The sequence below is a fragment of the Pantherophis guttatus genome, chromosome 3 (assembly GCF_059756535.1).
Source record: "Pantherophis guttatus breed Tessera chromosome 3, ASM5975653v1, whole genome shotgun sequence".
Lineage (NCBI taxonomy): Eukaryota > Metazoa > Chordata > Lepidosauria > Squamata > Colubridae > Pantherophis > Pantherophis guttatus.
Genome location: NC_142065.1, coordinates 87,135,562 through 87,156,580, shown reverse-complemented (window position 1 = coordinate 87,156,580; position 21,019 = coordinate 87,135,562). Strand labels below are relative to the sequence as shown.

Below are 21,019 nucleotides of genomic sequence, written 5' to 3'. Positions count from 1 at the left end.
TTTTCTGTACAGAAGTGAATTTTAGAGGTAATTATGACTGTGCCCTTTGTTTTAAAGCATTTGAAAGGAAAGGCATCGAGAATGTTCTTAATTAAGACAAAATATAGAGAACTATTGAATGTCCAGTTTCTGTGCAAGAATTATCTTATCGCCTTAAAAGAATAGTTTTTATAAGGTTACCCAAATGTTCTGTTCTTTTCCATATATTTTTATTTGAATTTTCATAACACAGAAAAAGAGCTTATTATAATACTTCCCAACAGTTGTAGTTTGTTTTCTAAACCTGGAGGTAAAATGAACAGGAACTGTTAATTCTGTTAAGAAATAAATTTCTTAATGGAAAGATCATGAGCCAAGATGTCCTTCTCTTCAGCTTTTACTGTTGTTTCTGCTCTCTTAAGAGACGATCACATCACTCTCCAGGCTTACCTCTAATAGGAAGGGGAAAAGGCCTTACAAAAGAATGAAACACAGAATAATGTAATATTGTAGCTACAGTTTTAAACTGAGGTTTGAGTTAGCTTCAGGTTAGCGTTTTACAGCTTTTGGGCCCTTCGTGTGTTTTTTTATGATATAAGAGGAGTACATTTGGAAGATATGTGTGTTAAATCCTCTAAAGCTGTTTTTTTTTGTTTGTGCAGCAAAGGTTTCATTTCTTTAAAAAAAATGTTCATATGGTTGAAATTGAAGTACTTCTAACTGCATCTTAATACCAGCTTTTGTTTTTACCTACACAGTCCCTTCAGTCTGAATATGTTCAGTACTAAAGCCTTACTGCTTCGGTGAAAGCTGGACATCTCTTAAAAATCATTTTTCTTCAAAGAGGAAGAATGTTGAAGGAGACACTTCACTGGAGAAATACTTCTTCACACATGATTAGAACCTAAACCCCAAATCTTTGCATAATCAGGGATTTCAGTAGTGACTACTACAAATGTGTCGTAATTGAACTTCTGAATATTACAATTTTGTGTACAGATCAAGATTTTAATATTGAGAATACTTGTAATGAATTGTAGCAATAGTTTATAAGGATGATTCTGGGTTCAGTATTATAATGTATATGTATCGAATAAAAGGTGTCATGTGTCCACGTGTACACAAAAACATGTATATTGTATAAAAATATAGTATATTTTGATTTAGAATTCAGGGTGGATTTTTTTTACCAAAAATGTGTATTTTTCAAATATTGTTTTATACTTCAAACATGAGCCAAGATCCAGAGAAACACGTCCATCTGCAGACATACTGGGGGAACATGGCTGCTAGTACTACAACCTCGTGAGTTATGACTCCAGAAACCCCAAGGACTGCTCAATTATGTCTGCAGATTTGGAAACAAAATTGAACATCTCTTGATCTTGGCCATACCGATCCTGCTACTTGTTGTCTTTATTGTATCTGTCTATCATTGTTGTTCGGTTTTTAGAATTTTACTAGTGGAAAAATTATATTTGTTGTACCATTTTTAATTTCAGATGCTGATGTTTGAAATGTTCATATTTTAAAGGTCTTAAGGAAGTCTGTGAAATAGACTTGCCCTAGCATCTTTAATTACAAAGAGAAACTAATTTTAATTAAGTCTGTATCTCTTAACAATTGTGCTCTATAATTTGTATGTCAAAGGGTTTTCTGTGTTTTCCTTTCTGTATAGCCTTGCCTACAAGTTGTATAATATTAGAACATGAGTAAAAAGGTTGTCATAGCAGGGAAGATCTAATATACTGATTGAATTTGTAAGACAACAATGTTATCTGATTTTCATTGGGTTATTCAATGAAATAAGACAGATGACATTTCTTTTTATTATAAACAGAGACCAAGAGACAGGAAGTCTTTTACTCACATTTTAATTACAGATTGCAAGAACGAATATAACTCCTATTTTCCACTATTTTTATACATTCAATCATAACTATCCATATTATTATTTGCAAATGCTGTGTAGCTAGTGGCTAATATAATCTTGAACATTTAGTTCCCAGTTCATCTGAAAGCAGAGGAGAGTGGACCATGAGCTGCAAATATTCCCCGGTCCCATTTTTGTTCCCCAAGAACACCCCCACTTTGAGAGTAAAATGCCAATTTTCAACTACTTAATTTTTCTGGGCGGGGCTGTCAGTTTGAGAAATAAGGAACAGAATATGTCCTTCAAGCTTTTGTAAGGTGTAGCATTTCTGTCTTGTTCCTTAGTTTCCTTCTAAGGACAAACGTGGATTTTATTAGTTCTAATGATCTTACCATGTCACTGGCTAAGTGACCTTGAGGTCTAAACAGCAAAATATAATGAAAATTGAAGTAAAACCTCCTCTGCCTCTATTCACAATTATTTTTGAACCTGCTTTGTGTTGGGTCTGTAGTACTAATTTAGTGCCATGCTGGATGCACTAATTGGTAACATTCACATACCATTTGTATTATGATCAAAAGAAAGCTCCCCTATTAATGGTTACCAAGGAAAGAATACTTTCTTTTAATGCATGTTATGCAACCATTTCAGTCTTTCCTTCCTTGCACAAACAATAAAAACCACAGATCCTTGTGGTTAGTCAAAATGCTCTGATTTAATCTAAAAAACTAAACTATCATTCATTCCTTTAGAATAGCTTAGTATGATCAAATATAGTCTTAAGTTTATTATTATGGTTTGTTCTTAATCTGGCAATTTCGGCTTCCAAGTTGGAACAAAATGCACAATTCCAGTTAACTGGAAGTTTGCTAATTTGATGAATCATGTCAAGGGGGGAGATCGAAGGTTGATAGATAATTTTATATCAATTAGCAAGGCTTGGGTATTTAAATAGGCGAGGGAAATAGTTCCAATTATGATGGCTACATTTTTGATGTTTTGTATTTGTTATCAGCTGCTTTAATTACTGAATGCAATATTTTATCAAATGTACATCAAATGTACTATATATATGAGTGAGTAATAGGCAAAATCTAAGGTAATTTCTACCTCTAAAATTTGAGATGTATTTTGTTATTAGACTACTTATGAGACAGATGTATTATTTTTCCAATGTAGAAATATAAATGCTAATGAATGTCAAAATTATGCATAGGTTTATTCTTTATTTGAAACAGATATTATGAAATACAATACTATTGTTAATACCAGCAATTTGTTGTCTCATTATTGACATGCTTGAACCATGGCCCTTCTTGGTCTCTTCTGTAATTTTTGTATCTATACTAGGAATAACTGAGCATTTCGAATATGTTTCCTTATAGAGAACAGCATTACAGTGGATAAGCAAAGCATACAAAGTGGTTCTTTCAATTGGAAGAAATGTTGAAAGGAATGCAGATTATAGAGGGAAATCAATTGTAATCTATATTTCAATATAAAATTTAGTTTCAAAAAAATTTAAATGATTTAATTGGTAAGCAATATTAACTATGCTTTCTTATTTCAGTGTGGTCATATTCTCTGAAGTGTGCTATTTGTATTTTTATTTAAAGGATCCATTTTATATTTTCTCATGAAATGCAATTATTACCACTTTCTTATAAAACATTTGGAACTATTAATGTTTATTTTTATATCAGAGTAATAAAAATTTACTTCTTTCCTGTTCTTCAAATATGTTGTTGCCATTCTCTACACAGCAATTTGTAAATTGAGTTCCTATGAAATCATTTTTAAAAAATTGGGTAAGATTAAAGTAGCATTTAAAATCTTTATCTAATTATTTCTGTAAAGTTATGTCTATACTGCCATCCCAAATTAATAATTTGCTGTCTGCAATACTTAATACCTGGATTAAAAAAAAAAGTTCCTTTATTTCTGTCCTATGCTAGGATCAGTAATAGTGACAATGGAAATATTATTTATTAGTTTTATATACAATTTTTTGTTTAGGAACTCAAAGTGGCATGTGTTATTTCATATTTATGATTGTTTATTTAGTTTAGAAAGCTGTCCAACTTCCAGTGACTCTAGGCAATTTATGAATTATGCTATTAAGCAAAAATCAAGATATTAAAGCAAAAATCGAGAACAAGGGGGATAACCTCAAACTGACCAGAGAGAAGTGCAAAATAATGTTAGAAAGTATTCACAGAAAGAGTAGTGGAAACTTGGAACCAACTTCCAGTGGAGGTAGTGGATCAATCATCAGTAATTGCATGTAAACATACTTGGAATAAAAACATGCCCATCATCTGACGAAAATTAAAAATTTAAATCAAAATAAATAAAATAATACTTAAAAAGAAAATAATTAAAAAGAAAACAAAAAACAAACTCAAAAGGACAGACTTAATGGACCACTATGTTTCTATGTAGTTACAAAGGAAATAAATCATTAAATTAAAAGAGAAAAGAACACGTAATGCCTGGACAAAATCACTCATTACATTACAAAAAATCATCAGGCATTCAACAACAACCTAACCCCAGGTCTAGGAGCAAAATCAACTTTTCAAAGACTTGAAGAATGTGAGTGTGCATATCTCCAGGGGGATGCTGTTCCAGAATTGCTGTTCCATGGGAGGCCACATAGGAATATTGTACAGATAGTCCTTGCTTAATGATAATCGTGACCAGAAACTCTTGTCATTAAGCAATATGGTTATGTCAAAAAAAACCCCACAACTGGTTAGCAATGGCAGGGAAAGTCACAAATCACAATCACATGACCATGGGGATGTTATAACATCCATAAGTACAAGGGAGGAGTCATAACTGGTTCAATGTCATCATAAGTTTGAATGATCACTGAATGGTCATTAAACAAAGACCACCTGTAGTCCAAGGCCTCTCCCATCTCTATTCCAGGCTACAGCCAAGGCAGCACCAAATTGCTCACCAGATCCTCAGGGAAATCCCAAGCTCCATCGAGAATCCAAATTGGTCTTTCAGTTGTCTGGGATGGACCAATCTAGCATGCCCTGCCTTCTCCAGAGGGTTGGTGACATCAGGTTGGAAGAGTTCTGTCCACAGGAATGGACTAATGGTAATAGTCTTCAATGACACATCATATCTGCTGTGTAGAAAAAAAATAGATTTAGAGTGCAACTCCTGGTATATGTCAAGCCTTTGATTATTTGGAACAGATGCATGATTGCCAGGGTGGCCATGAGCCCTAAACTGCTATGGACTCAACATTCCTTGGAGGCATATTAAAATCCCTGAGAGCTACTATCCTCGTGGAGTCCACCACCAATCCAGTAATGGAATCCAGAAGTTCCATCAGGAAAGATGCTATGCAGCAGGGAGGGTAGTACGATAGTAGCAGTTTCAACTGTTGTCCAAAACCTGAGTTCATCTAGAGAAGGTCTCATTTCCAGTTAGACCAGGGGTGAGGAGCTATTGCCCTTTTATGACTTGTGGACTTTAACTCCCAGAATTCCTGAGCCACCATGGCTGGCTCAGGAATTCTGGGAGTTGAAGTCCACAGGTCATAAAGTGCCCTTAGTTCCCCACCTCTGAGTTAGACCCTTCACCCCTATCTAGTACTACTGTCAACCAGTTTTTCACTACAGTTACTTTCTTTCCTTATTTTTATTTTTATTTTTCTTGAAAATGATGAAACAGGCTGCAGGAAAGTTTAGGACAGCTGCAAGTGGAAGATATATTGGTCCATCTCAGTTACTCGTTTCTCTATTTGTAGTTTCTGTTTGTTTCATTTCCAGAGAGGTTTTAAAATTGGGATCAAAATGGCAGGTATTTTTGTGCAAATTAACACATTGCACAAAATTTCAAACATCGAAGTTTGAACGGTTGGGTAACATATTAATTTTACAACTTTACCTAACATAGATGGGATTATATTAGAAAGCCAGCTCAGTAATGTAACAATTCTTGTTGCCAAGGAGCAGAAAGTATGTAATTAAGGGAAGGTTTGAATATTGCAATTAAGATAAAATTAGGTCATATATTTTGAAAATAGTAGAAGCATCGAAACTTTTCTCACCGTAACGCAAACCTGGAGTTGAGAAGAATATGTGTAAGCAGGAGTTTCTGTCCAGCTTGGGATGAACATCAGTGGTAAGAGAAGGCTAGAAGAGCAGGGAACAGAAGTACCATCTCAAACAAAAGGTGACTCAGGAACCACAGTGGGTGGAGGGACGGGAGAAATATCCATTTCTGCAATAGCTGCCTTTTCACAGCAAGTTGGGTTTTCTTCTCCCTCCCCTTCTCCCTCCTATAATCTCTGAATAATTCATAAAGATCAGATGCAGAAGCGTCACAGTATAGTGCTGATAGATGCAGCAAGCATTTTGAGAAGCTCAAGAGAACGCGCCACATCTTCAGATGCACTGCTAAGACACTTCCTAGGATTTCTGGTATTCCTTTTCCTTCTTTGAGGAATGCTCCTCATTTTCCTGTCTTAGGATACTCATTGCTACCTTAGAAGGTCCTGGGCATCTAGAAGGGGATTTATATGGTTGAATTACTTTTTGCTCTAGATTTTTTTTTTTTTTAATGTTTTGCTTATTCACAACTGCCACGCTTCACACACACCTTTCGGGATCTCATCGCAACTTCAAACAACATTGCATCTTCCTCACTTTATTTTCTGAATCCCATCTATGCTTTTTTTAAAATTTTTGCTTATAGCTGACACTGAATATGGAATGATCGGGGAGTTTTACAGATTTCTGTGGGATCCAGTTTATCTGATTCTCTTAGATATTTTCTGCATTCTTGGGGATGCCTTCGACTTTTCCAACAATCTATCTTCGGCTGTCCGTTGTGTGTAGTCCTGTAGACGTGTCTTAATTTCTGAAAGGCTTTTATCACTTCTAGAACCAAGCAGGGAATATGTTTGTTTGGAGATTCGAGAAAGTTTAACTTGTGTGCAAGAAGATGGCCAACACTTCTTCTTTCTCTTCTTCCTGGAGCTCCAGACCCCTACAACTGTTCCTTTGTCGTGAAGACTCCCTAGGGACTAGGCTGCCTTTGTCTTTGCTTTATTTGTTGTTGGCTATCTCTGGAACTTTATCCAACTTCATGGTTATTTATATGGTCTTCACTTCCAGAAAGCTGCGTATCACCAGCAATGCTTTCATTGTGAATGGTTGTATCGCTGACCTCAGCGTGTGTGGTTTTTGGATGCCACAAGAAGCAATGCAGGGATTACTGCCTTCTGGTTCTCCTACAGCTCATTCAGGAAGTTACCGCTTATTCCAGATTAGTCTTGTTGCTCTTGGGCTGTTTGTTTCATTACTTTCCCACCTCTTGGTGGCCCTCAACCGGTACGTGCTCATCACCAAACCACACATCGTATACCAGGCTGTTTATCAGAGGAAGCATACTACTTGGATGATATGTTTGACCTGGATATTTGCTCTTCTCCTTGCCTTGGTTCCACCAGGGCTGGAAACCTGGCAACCGATCCAGCAAGAGTCTAAAAATGCCACCAGTAACAACAGCTCTAACTATGCAAGTCTAGGAGTAGCCCTTGCTATTCTCAGCCAGACAGTTCTCCTGCTCCATTGCTACATGAGGATTGTGAAGCACGTTCAAGGCAGTGTCAAACGGGTCAGTGTCCTTGACTTCCATCTGCTGCAACAGCTGCCCTTTCTCCATACTACTGGCCAAGCTCCCCGTCGGTCCCAGCGCCATTTGAGCAGCATCTCTGTGTTGCTCCTGTGCCTAACATTCCTCCTGACAACCCAACCATTGGTGTGGGTAAGCCTCCTGGGTTTTTTCTTTCAGCCTGCCCCCCGTGGGCTGCAGTTATCCAGCTGGCTCCTTCTCTGTTCTCTTTCTTCCTTCAACCCACTGCTCTATACTTGGAAGAACGAAGAATTTAGGCGTTGCCTACGCCTAATACTACGTGGAAGAGAATGTACAACTGTAGCAGTAGCCATAGCAGAAACCTCTACAACTCTTCCAACAATTTCTCCTCCAACTTGAGAGCCATTACAGGTCAGCACCAAGTTAGAAAGCCCAAGGAGCTTAAAATTTCAGCAATTACCAAAGAAAACCTATAGCACACCTGAATGAAAGAGTGCTAGAAGGAAGTTGCAACTGGAAATGACTCACTGAAATGAAGTCTTCAACTTCTTAAGGAGAAGTTTTTTTTTTATTGCTCCTTTAGATAGGCTGGGGGGGGGAAGCATATATATTTGTAACAAAGTACATTACTATATGCAATTTTACAGGAGCTCGCTCATTGTACACAAGCTAAGACAAGCATCTTGTACAACTCAAATTGCTTATAAATGTATTAACTATAAAGCAAGTATGGGGTTTTGGTTATATGTTTGTTTTGTGCATGTGTGTTTTGTTTTAGTAGCCGGAAAATATTTGCATTCCTTTTTTGGTTAACAATCCTCCAAAGTACTAAGTTGTTGCCAGACGGGTACTTGAACACAAGCTTCCTTCTGTCCTGAAAATATGCATGATAAGAGTTGGATGGTGTAAAATATTTTCATGATTAATGGCAAAAGTAGTTTTGATTCTCAGCACAGTACCGATCCTTGTAATGAGTTAAAGCAGGGGTGAAATCTAAAATTTGTTATTACCGGTTCTGTGGGCGTGGCTTGGGGGGGGTAATGTGACTAGGTGAGCGAGGCCAACTTTTTTTTTTTTTTACTTTTAAAAGCATTTTTTCTACAGCCTCTTCAGCTGAAGAGGTTGCAGAAAAAAATGCTTTCAGGAGCCTCTGATGATCAGGCAACTCAGCTGGGATCACCAGAGGCTTTTAAAGGCATTTTTTTTTCTACAACCTCTTCGGCCGAAGAGATTGTAGAAAAAATGCTTTTAAAAGCCTCTGATGATCCCAGCTGAGCCGCGCGATCATCAGAGGCTTTTTTTTTACTTTTAAAAGCATTTTTTCAGCTGAAGAGGTTGTAGAAAAAATGCTTTTAAAAGTAAAAAAACAGCTTCTGATGATCCACGGCTCAACTGGACATGGGGGCGGGGCACAGGGATTTTTGCTACCGGTTCTCCGAACCACCCGCCGCCATCGCTACTGGATCGGGCGATCTGGTCCAAACCGGGAGCATTTCACCCCTGAGTTAAAGGATGAGTGACAGAGGAAGCTGAGATGACAAATGTGGTATCATGCAGACTTGGGGAAGTGGCTGCCTTAATATTGCTGAGCTACATTTTTAGGTATCTCTCTTCGTTGTCTGTGGTCACCTGACTGCTGGGAATAAGATTCAGGAAGTGATTGGAGGCCGTAGTCCAATATCTCATGTGCGTCCCATAAGGCTATGTTTAAGGTTGTCTGCATGGCTATGAGTGCTTGTATAGACAAGAAAAGATACAAAGAATGAAGGAGAATAACTATAATTTAAGGAGTCATTGGGTTTGAGTCTATGAGCACACAGATATCTAAGGGAATCCTCAATCTAGAACTAAGAAGAAATTTCCTGACAATTAGAACAATTAATTAGTGGAACAACTTGCCTCCAGAAGTTGTGAATGCTCCAACACTGGAAGTTTTTAAGAAGAGATTGGACAACCATTTGTCTGAAATGGTATAGGGTTTCCTGCCTGAGCTAGAAGAAGCTAGAAGGTTGGACTAGGTCCCTTCCAACTCAGTTATTCTATCTTCAAGAAGCTGTTTTGTGAGGTCTTTCCATTATTATTTTTCTCCCTCTTTTTATCTGTGCTACTTTTGAAACTCTTGAAATCTCCCACGCTTACTTAAATTATGCTTGGTCTTATATTATGTTATTTTGTACATAAGAGCAGACATTCAGACAAAGTGTTCACAAATAGTATCTAGACTTAACTAACACAAGAAATTATAACAATAATCCGATCTCCTCTTCACTGTTTTGAAGCTGTACCAATTTCTATGGAACCAATGATCAAAAAAGTAATCTCAGCTAAACGTATTCATTTTAAAGAGTTAAATGCATTATTCTTTTTCCATTGTTATATATTGTTTCAGAATTTATTACTGTATTTTAACTCTGTGGAAACAATTTTCCTAAATTATATTTTTCAGAGTTTAAGCAATGAAAATATTAAATATACCTCAGGTGTGATATCCAGCAGATTCTGACAGGTTCTGGAGAACTGGTAGCGGAAATTTTGAGTAGTTTGGAGAACTGGCAAATACCACCTCTGGCTGGCCCCAGAGTGGGGTGGGAATGGAGATTTTGCAATATCTTTCCCCTACCATGCCCACCAAGCCATGCCCATCAAGCCACACCATGCCCACTAAGCCACATCCACAGAACCGGTAGTAAAAACTTCTAATTAAATCCAGATAATTGCTATATCTTACATAAATGGAGCACTGAGATTTAATTTATTCTGCTCCAGGAAAATATTCTTGATCAAAAGGAACATACAAAAGGTGTTTGATACAGGCAAAGCTGGTCTGGGGCAATATTTTTCTTGTGACCCATCTTGAATACACAACTAATATTCATAGACCAACTCTTTCTTCCTGATATAATTGTATCTGACCAATGGAAGCTCTATTAAATTTTAATTTGATGGTGATATATTTGCTTTTTCTTAAAAATGAAGCATATGTTTGCTTTCTCTTAAACATGGGTATATTTGTGTATGAGGAGAGACAGAACTCAATCTCACATGCCAATATTACAGCATTTTTATATGCTCTGTCACAGACAACTCAAAGGCATTTTGTCATATGCCTTCAGTCTTGTAATGTAGTTGAGTTTCCTATAGAGACCTCAGGAGGTGGAATTCAGTGGTGGGATTCAGCCAGTTCGCACCACTTCAGGAGAACCGGTTGTTAACTTTATGACCAGTTTGGTGAAATGGTTATTGGAAAAAATCATTAGGGCAGAGAACCAGTTGTTAAATTATTTGAATCCCACCACTGGTGGAATTGTATGATAAATATACTTTTTGCTTCTCATTCACCATGTGGAGAAAGAGATGACTTTTGAATTTAGACCTGTTGTCCAGGTCTAGAATGTAGAGGTAAAGATGATAAGTCAAAATTCCTTGGAGTGACCTTGGGGTTCCTTGGGGTCACTCCAAGGAATTTTGACTTATCATCTTTACCTCCACATTCTAGATCTGGACTACAGGTCTAAATTCAAAAGTCATCTCTTTCTCCACATGGTGAATGAGGAAAAAAAAGTTCCTTTCATCCTATGATTCAGCAAATCAACCCTTAAATAATTAGAGTATATTATTTTTGTAGATACTATCTCTGCTTTTCTTCTTCAAATTTTCTATCCTGCCTTATCATTTTCCTCCCCCAGAATAGAAAAACAAGGAATACTTGACAGAAAGTAGGCTGCAAAATTAAGCCTCTTGTGGGACATACTTTGATTTACTGCAAAGTAACTCGTTTTACATATTTCTCTTTCTGTCATTGTCAAAGATCCAAAGGGAAAATTATTTAATGACTATAAAGCTGTTTTTCAGTACTATTTAGTAATTGTTTTAAACAAAACGTACACCTTGAAAATTTATCTGTATGCGCAAATAATGGTTGAGGATCAAACTTTTGGGCAACCTTAACTTTCCACACCAGCTTTTTGATGTAAGGAGAAGATAAGGCAGTCGAGTCTATTACTAAAAATCTCAGAAGCCTTGTATTACCATTTTTTGAAATAATAAAGGATCCCCTATTTATACTGCAATCTCCTTTATGACAATGCCATTTGTACTTGCAACAGTAAACTGCAAAAATAAGATGAAAACTCTAAAATTGTACTGGTAGTTTATCAAGTAAATGTTTTTAAGGGTTCAGAAAGAGAAAGAAATATATTTGGAAATGCAAGAGGCATTCTTGAACACTTTCTATAGGAAAGGCCTCAAAATTGTCTGCTTAAAAATTCCTCAACAGACAGCCATAGCCAACCAAACACAATCCCATTGGAAATACAGTCAGAGCCCACATTTCCCACAGGACTTTTCTCTTTAAATTTGGCTTATAATTTACTCAGGAACCTGTGAAAGAATATAGGGCAGTTCCAACCTGGGCTGAATGGCAAAAGAGGCTTTGATATAAGTTAACTGAGAAGGGCTGCATGCTGATAGTGGAGAGCTACAGTCAGAATCCCAAAAAGGGTAATGGAGCTATTAGGAAAAGTAGTTCAGGCCTCAAACAAGGAAATGTAAAAATTTCTTAGGCAAATATCCATCCAGGAATCCTTTTGGGTCTTTGGCAAAAGTTACAAGTCGCTCCTGTTAACAGAAATAGAAGATGTATTCTATTCTATCCCCTCTATTCAGAGGGGAATAAAATATCTTTGCTAAAAAGCTGTCAGATCTGGACTGCAAAAATCCAGGTGACTAAGAAATGGCCACAGAGAGTTAACTTTTCCTTGTCTCTTTGCTGTCATCCAGTGTTTCTGGAAGTTTTTGGAATTCCAGGTATGGTTTATTTATTTATTTATTTGTTCAACTTGTATGCCGCCTTTCTCCAAAGACTCAAGGCGGCTTACAATGCATTTAAAAACCATATATAAAAACATTAAAAATTAAAACATTAAAAACAATTAAAACCCATTCACACCATTCATGGCCAGATCTTGCCAGATCGCAAGAGCGAGATCAACGGTCCCAGGCCTGCCGGAAAAGCCAGGTCTTCACCGCTTTTCGGAAGGCCAATAGAGTGGGGATGGTCCGGATCAAAGGAGGTTCCAGAGAGATGGGGCAGCCACAGAGAAGGCCCTCCCCCGTGGGCCTGCCAGCCGGCATTGTTTAGCTGATGGGACCTGGAGGAGACCAACTCTGTGGGATCTTACCGGTCGCTGGGAGTTATGCGGTAGAAGACGGTCTCGAAGATAACCTGGCCCTGAGCCATGTAGGGCTTTAAAGGTAATAACCAACACCTTGCATTGTGACTGGAGACCAATAGGGAGCCAGTGCAGCTCGCGGGGAATTGGTGTAATGTGGTGTACTTAGGTGCACCCACGACAGCTCGCGCGGCTGCGTTCTGGACCAACTGTAGTCTCTGAACACTTTTCAAGGGTAGCCCCATGTAGAGCACGTTGCAATAATCTAACCGTGAGGTGACAAGGGCATGAGTGACTATGAAGAGAGCCTCCTGATCCAAGTAAGGGTCGCAATTGGTGCACCAGGCGAACCTGTGCAAAGGTCCCCCTAGCCACAGCTGACAGATGTTGCTTTAATCTTAGCTGTGAGTCTAGGAGGACACCCAAATTGTGAGCCCGTTCTGAGGGGGACAATTTCTCCCCCCCCCCGAACCAAGGATGGACAATCAACATAGTCTTTAGGAGGCAATACCCACAGCCACTCGGTCTTGTCTGGGTTAAGTCTGAGCCTGTTGACTCCCATCCAGCTTAGCTTTGCTACAGTTCAATTTGGAATTCAAAAGCATCATTACACAGTCTGTTTCCTTCCACTCTTTCCTTTCATAATTATCTTTGACCGCATGTTCATTGTATATTCAGGGGAAATTATATGCTTTGCTTCTGCCATATCTCAGGATCTTACTGCAGTTTCTATTCAGTTGCCAAGGTTCTTATGATGCGGCCGTTTGTGTTACAAGAAGTTCAGCAGAGAAGGAAACACTTAATTCTCCCTGCCAGGTGTGTTGTCCCTAAAGTTTCTCTCAGTAACATTTATCAGCAAGTCATTTTTCACAGGCAAACATGCACGCTTTTACTGCTGCTACTGTGTTTTATTTTATTGACATTCAAGCTTTTTTAATACAAAGGATAGAAATGAATAGATCCATAAAAACAATTTCTTTCCTTCTAGTCTATGGTACAATCTTACTTGAGAATGCCTAAAGATTTCTATATATGTTAATTTACAAACATCATCTTCATGATCCTTCCAAAATAGGTAACACGTCTTTTCCTTCAATTGCATGCAAAAGTTTAGGCACCTCTGGTTAAATTGTATATTTAAAACAGTGTTTCTGATCACTTGAAGATATTTGGATTTCAACTCTGGCGGTCTGGGAAATTCTGGGAGTTGAAGTCCAAACATCTTTATATGGGCCAACATTGGGAAACACTAGTTTAAATGAAACTCTAGATCAGGGATGTCAAACTCGCGGCTCGCAGGCCAGATGTGTCATGCGCTGGCCACGCCCATACCCGGTTTAGTAAGTGGAAAAAAGTCGTGATACATCACATGACAACACCGTGATGACAACACAAGTTCGACACCCCTGCTCTAGATGAACCTCTACTAGTAGAAAACATAACAACTTTATGAAAATATGAATGCATGCTTTCTGTTTATGTGCTACCATTTTTAGTTTCAGTTTATAAACAATGAATCCAAAACATTGTTCTCAAATGTTCTGGGCTTATCAAAGTTTTCTTCAACAGATTTTAGATGATGAGGTTAGAGAAAAAAGATTCCACCTGTCATCTCTCCCACATGGATCACTGTTGTATAAGCAACATTGTTTGACGGACCTGTAGATTTTTCAAGAGGTCATTTGCAGTGAGTTGTTTTACAGATTTGACCAGTTTGGGGGCAGTTCTAGCACAGATTTCTTGAGTTCGTCACCAATAAAATTGCTAACTGAAAGTGTTTAAAGATTTCTTTTACAAGAATGAATTGTCTTCATTTTCAAATATTTAGAAGAACCCATATTTGTTGAAAGTAAAGCAACAATCACAACCAGACAGGTTAGGTGGTTCAGAGGGATTGTTCATCTGTAGAACTGTTATTGAACAGATCTAACAAATCAGTCGACTTTTAGGACTTTTCCTTTCACATTAAAAAATAAAAAAAGTAGCAAGGAAGCAATTCGAAGAGCATCATGGTCACTGTTTCCTTATTTCAATTCTGTAAACAGCTGCACATAAATAGTATGCATGCATTTATATTTGAAGAAAGTTGTGTTTCATTTTGTACCAGTAACTTCGATTCACTTAAGTATTCGTTGAGATGTACAGTTTGACCAGGGGATTTTTAAACATTTACACGCAACCGTATCCTTCTAATGATTATATTTTATAGCATTTTTAGTGTCAAAAATACTGATCTGCTGGTCAGATCAAAGCCCTGTTGATTCCAGAATCGTGCTTTCTACACTAATCCACAAGGTATCTGTAGAAAGCCCGTAAGCGAGCTATGAGCACAATACACTATCCCACTGTGGTTTCCTAGCAACTGGTAATGAGAAACCTACCGCCACAATTTGCTAAAGGTAATATATAGCCATCATCTATACCAAGAAGTTTTACTAGTCTTATTCTTCATTAATTCTCATTAAGAACACTTTTGTAACTATCCAAGCTGGGCATCATTGCTATATTTTGTGATGAGAAATGCCATATTTTGGTTAAGGACTGTGGGAGCTCTTTGCTACTAGCCATCCTTGTAATACCTCTGAAACATTAAGTAATGTTGATTGTTCTGTCGGAAGCGAGGTCAGTAACTGAGGCGACACGGGCAAGTCATAACCAACTCTTTATTAACAGCTCACCTAACAACAACAACAAATATGTCTGACAAGCTCTTTTATATGCGGCTGTCAAACAGCACTAATCAATCAGGGAGCGCGGAAACTCCCGCGCTCAAAGTAACTGCTTCTTAACCAATCAGGGACAGGCATCTCGGTCACTAGGGTAGCTATATTTTGTCATGAGAAATGCCATATTCTGGTTAAGGGCTGTGGGAGCTCTTTGCTACTAGCCATCCTTGTAATACCTTTGAAACATTAAGTAATGTTGATTGTCTCATAATTTAAAGATCATAGAAAATAAAGGTGTCTGTCTTCATGGCTCAGGTAAATGTTAGAACTGAAACTTCCATGAAGGAAAAGTGCGAGGAAGAGAATAGAATAGCATCGACGAATATTCCCCAATCAGGTGGTCATTAACCTCATAGCTTGTAAAGGTGAAAATGGTTCCATCACATCTGCAGGGCATCCAATTGTAGTATCTGTATAAACCAGTGGTGGGATTCAAAAGTTTTTACTACCGGTTCTGTGGGCATGGCTTGGTGGGCATGGCATGGCTTGGTGGGCATGACTTGGTGGGCATGGCAGAGGAAGGATACTGTAAAAACTCCATTCCCACCCGACTCCAGGGGAAGGTTACTGCAAAATCCCCATTTCCTCCCAATCAGCTGGGACTCGGGAGGCAGAGAATAGATGGGGGCGGGGCCAGGCAGAGGTGGTATTTACCGGTTCTCCGAACTACTCAAAATTTCTGCTACTGGTTCTCCAGAACTGGTCAGAACCTGCTGAATACCACCTCTGATATAAACCATTAATTAGGATTAACAAATTTCTCACTTAGCAACAAGGATTTGGGGCTCAATTGTGGCCATAAATTGAGGATACCTGTTGTAAAGGCAACCTAGCCCTAAATTTAGTCAAAAAAGAGAGAAACATTATCCAATGCTCCCTGGACAATAAATCACCCTGTGAAGTGTAAAAATCCATTTGAATTTCTCTTCAATACTAAATTTGCTACTTCTGAGTACTTCCCCATTTTACAATACAGGTTTTGCAATTTATTGCAATGCAATATGCATTTTACAAAAGACAGTTGTTCCTATAGGCACAAACATTGGTGTCAACATGCATGGGATAATGCTATAAAATTACTAATCTGTCTTGGCTGTGGAAAAAATATAAATATTTGCCAAAATAGTGCCAATATTTCATTGCGAATGTACCATTTGATAGAGGGGAACATTCCTAAGCTTCAAAGAATAACTTCAGGCATATCAGTAAATATAAAAAAAATACTTGCATTTTTATGTCCTAAAAGACAGAAGCTTCTGTTGCCTCATCTCCTAAATTTAGGCTAAAAGTAAAACATGCATGCAAAAAGGTAAATATAGAAAATACATATTTTGGACAAACCACATGGCATTTTCTGATATGTGTTTGACAAGTAGTAATGAAAACTTCATTTTCTTTCATCTCAGGGCAAGTGGAGTGAAGAGCGTAGCCCAACTTGAAAGGAACAATGGAACATTACCAAAGATTATGCGATGAGAGAAAGTTTGAAAAGAAAACACTTAAGAGAGTAGGATACCTGTTCAACCCAAAAATCTAAATTTTGTTAAATTAACGGTGAAAGCAAAGCACTTGCCTTCTGCTTTATTCTAAGTGAGGTCTGACACCCATCCGTACTCATAAGCTGTGCACTTTCAGGACAAGCAACTCTACTTCATGTGCAAAGAATAGGAAGTAATAAGCAGAAGAAATTAAAGACAGGAGATAAAAGAAAATGAACTCTAATTAAATGTAGTTTTGTAGCGGTAGCACTATTCATTATACCTCTCTGTATCTTTCCATCTTTGCAAACCATTCATCCGTACAGCCTTTTGTTCATTAAATGCCAAACTTCTCTTTTTCAGGAACTTATTAACTCCATGCTTTCCCTTCCATTAACTCTTCTTTCATAAAATTGTTCAACAACATTCATTGTGTTTGTATGACAAAGGTATCTCAATAATACTTTTTTCATACTGCTTACTCACTCTTCTCTTCTACTCATATTTTCTCAGCATCCATTCACTCTTGATCCTTTCTCTTCTTGTTTCTGTGCTCTCCTCTTGAGGAGCAACTGACCGGAGTGCAGGTGGGCAATCTCACGTTCTCTCCGGGTCATCAATCCCTACTACAACGTCATCCCCGCTCCTTCAGAAATGTCTACTTAATCATGGAATCTTAACCAGAATCCGGAACTGTTATCGTTTTAGGAATTCTTACACCCTTAGAATGACTTACACAAGATTTAATTCATTCTTTCTGATAGACATTTCAGCCTTCCATTCATGATTAAACCTACACCTTCATTTTCTTGCACATATGCATCAGCTGCACTCCACAAAATCAGGCAAAGCTATTCAGATCTATTACCTCCTTCCCCTTTCTCTTAATTTTACAAACACACAAATGATCTATTTTAGTTAACTTTATTAATTCATGCTCTTTATCATTTACTCCTCTTATATTCCATACTGCAAGTCAGCAAGTAGGTTCAGGAATATTTAGTTTTCCTGCTTATTATAGCTTTGGTCAATTGAGGTGTTTACATAAGATAAAGAACAAACAGAATTAACAATCTTAGTTACAGCCATACTACTTTTGACATATTATGGCTGATATCCCATAAGTGCAATCAGAGCTCAAACATACTCCTGCTATTCTATACAAGCCAGGATGTTTATATACTGAAATACTGTTGTCCCCATCCAATCAATCAGAAATAATCATGCATTATACTGACACATTCACTATATACTAAGTGAAGTCAAAAGCATAAATCAAGAAGAAAGGCCATTTGAACTACTGAGTCTTGTCGAATAGGCTCGGGAGCAAAAAAGGACAATGAAGCTGTTTCTGTTCTTTCACCAAAAATGAAATCAGTCTTATCAGCATTTGTAGCTGGTGGTGCAGGCAGAAAGCAATTATATTTGCTATATTATTTGATAAAGATAATAAACGTTCTTGAGCCCTCTTCAGGTGTTGTTCTATTGATTTGTCACCTTTTCACTTAGAAAAAGCCCTGTCCATTTTAAACATTTGGATTATAGCCCTTAGTGTTGCAAAGGATTCTGGTCATATTTTAATTATGGGCACAATGGCTCTCATATTCATCCCGTACACTCTTTGATAACTGCAGGTTATATGTAGTCCTCGACTTATAACCACAACTGAGCTCAAAATTTCTGTTGCTGAGCAAGACAATTGTTAAGGGAGTTTTGACCCACTTTACAACCTTTCTTGCCACAGTTGTTAAGTAAATCACTGCAGTTGTTAAATTAGTAACATGGCTGTTAAGTGAACCTGGCTTCCCCATTGACTCTGCTTGTCAGAAGGTCACAACAGGTGATCATATGACCCCAGAACACTGTAACTGTCATAAATATGAGTCAGTTGCCAAACATCTAAATTTTGATCACATGACCACAGGGATGCTGCAATAGTTGTAAGTGTGAAAAACCATCATAAATGACTTTTTTGTAACATTGAATGGTCACTAAATGAACTCTTGTAAATCAAGGACTACCTGTACAGAATATATATGAATATGATGTGAAGCATGGGGGAAGGAGGAATTAAACAGTAACATAACAAAGGTCTCATTGAAGAATCCAGTTAATACCGTATCCTTTGAAACTCATTAATTGTTTCACACAGGCCAAGGACATAGAAATAGAAATAGCATTTAGATTTATATACCGCTTTACCAGTGCTTTATAGCCCTCTCTAAGCGGTTTACACAGTTAGCATATTACCCCAAACAATTTGGGTCCTCATTTTACCCATCTCGGAAGGATGGAAGGCTGAGTCAACCTTGAGCCTGGTGGGATTTGAACTGCCAAATTGCAGGCAACCGGCAGTCAGCAGAAGTAGCCTACAGTACTGCACTCTAACCACTGCACCACCAAGGCACACATCGCAGCAGCTTAAGAGCCAGAATACCATATTCAATAATGTGATAATATGTTGAACTATAAACCTATAGTTCAGATTTATAGTTTGTCTGTATAAACCTCCCTCTCTGGGTGATACAGAAATGTGAGAAAGAAGGAAAGGAAGGAAGGAAGGAAGGAAGGAAGGAAGGAAGGAAAGAAAGAAAGAAAGAAAGAAAGAAAGAAAGAAAGAAAGAAAGAGAAAAAGAAAATAGAGAAGGGAGAACCACAAAGCAAAAATCCTCTATTACCTCACCCAAGTATGTTTCTACTCCTAAAGCATTTGTTGTCTTTCCATATTCCAGTGAAGAAGAGCCAACACTATCATTATGTGCAAGGCAGCAGGTATCACAGTGATACCTTCGGGACTATTGCTTTCCATCCATGACAAAACTATGTTTGTTATGCAACTCTTTTTGTTAAACTAGCCTCGGGCATTCAGATCCGGAGGGATATCTCAGTAGAAAATCTCCATTTCCAGACAAGCAGCCTTAAATTCATGGCTACAAAGTACATGGGAAACAATGTTCCCCGGTTGGTTGGGTGAGGTTCTCAGGGGATGGAATGGGGAGTGGTGTGATCAGAAAGTACAGGTAGTTCTTAACTTACAACAGTTCATTTAGTGACCATTTGAAGGTACAATGGAACTGAAAAAAAGTGAGTTATGACTGTTTTTCACATTTACAAACATTGCAACATCCCTGTGGTCATGTGACTGAAATTCAGACGCTTGACAACTGACTCATATTTATGATGGTTGCAATGTCCAAGAGTCATGTGACCACTTTCGGTAACTTTCTGTCAAGAAAAGTCAATGGGGAAGCAAGATTCACTTAACAATCATGTTACTAACAACTTCACTTAACAAGTTTGACAAGAAAGGTCGTAAAATGGGGCAAAATTCACTTAACAAATGTCTCACTTAGCAACAGAAATTTTAGGTTCAATTGTGCTCGTAAGTCGAGGACTACCTGTATTCCCTGTAATGAAACATGATCCTAATCAGTGACCACAAGAAGGAGGAAATAGTATATAATATACTATAGAAAGAAGTGGAGAATGAGGTTTGGGGGAGGGAAAGAAGACCAGGGTCTGCAAAGCTAAATTTATAATGTTATTAGCATAAATAATGTAATTGTTTGACTGAAGTTCAATCCATTTAAAAAGATGGGACACTAGTCATGAGGCACTAGGAGTCTGGGGTTTAGATCAGTGGTGGGTTGCCCTCAGTTCGGACCGGTTTACAAGAATTGGTAGTAAAACCGGCGGGAGGCTCCGCCCACTGACCCGGATGTCATTATAGGTGATCTGTGCATGCGCAGAAGAGCGTGTGCGGGCACGATGCAAAGCGGTAATAAAGGTAAATAGAACCCACCCCTGGTTTAGATGGTTGGGCTAAAATATGGCCTCTTGTGAAGGATTTCACTTTCCAGAACAGTGGGTGGGTTTTTTTCCCCATACGTCAAGACCTTCCTCAGTATTGAAACTAAGCTCTTTTCTCATCTATTTATTTTCAGAGACTGCCTATGCACTTTGTCAAGGCCTTTTTCTCCCAAATAATACTTTATTTTCAAGCTGTAACTGTCCTGCTATGTCCAAACAGTAACCTTAACAAAATATCCATCATCCTGTGAATTATATCCAGCGCTTCACACTTTGCATAAATCAGGGGATTTTATAAAGCCATCTGGAAACCGAAACATATTTGCCTTGAGGAAAAAATGTATACCTGCAATTGCTCCA

At 38.0% G+C, this 21,019-nt stretch overlaps 2 protein-coding genes across 5 annotated transcripts in view; both read left to right on the top strand.

Annotated features, from left to right (window-relative positions):
- Positions 1 to 18,318, top strand: part of CDC14A (cell division cycle 14A) — a 79,570-nt gene extending 61,252 nt beyond the window's left edge. For 3 of the 4 annotated variants that reach the window (XM_034437346.3, XM_034437350.3, XM_087889989.1), the window contains one exon: positions 738 to 3,590. In XM_034437346.3, coding sequence (XP_034293237.2) covers positions 738 to 767 — 30 coding nt within the window. In that variant the 3' untranslated portion in view covers positions 768 to 3,590. Of the gene's footprint in view, positions 1 to 737; positions 3,591 to 16,777 lie in introns of those variants that run through there. The other variant, XM_034437349.3, reaches the window with a different exon arrangement.
- On the top strand, positions 6,428 to 8,218 carry GPR88 (G protein-coupled receptor 88). The gene has a single exon (XM_034437352.3). The coding sequence runs from the start codon at positions 6,821 to 6,823 to the stop codon at positions 7,871 to 7,873; it is 1,053 nt and encodes a 350-aa protein (XP_034293243.2). The 5' UTR covers positions 6,428 to 6,820; the 3' UTR covers positions 7,874 to 8,218.
- Positions 18,319 to 21,019: the final 2,701 nt, after the last annotated feature.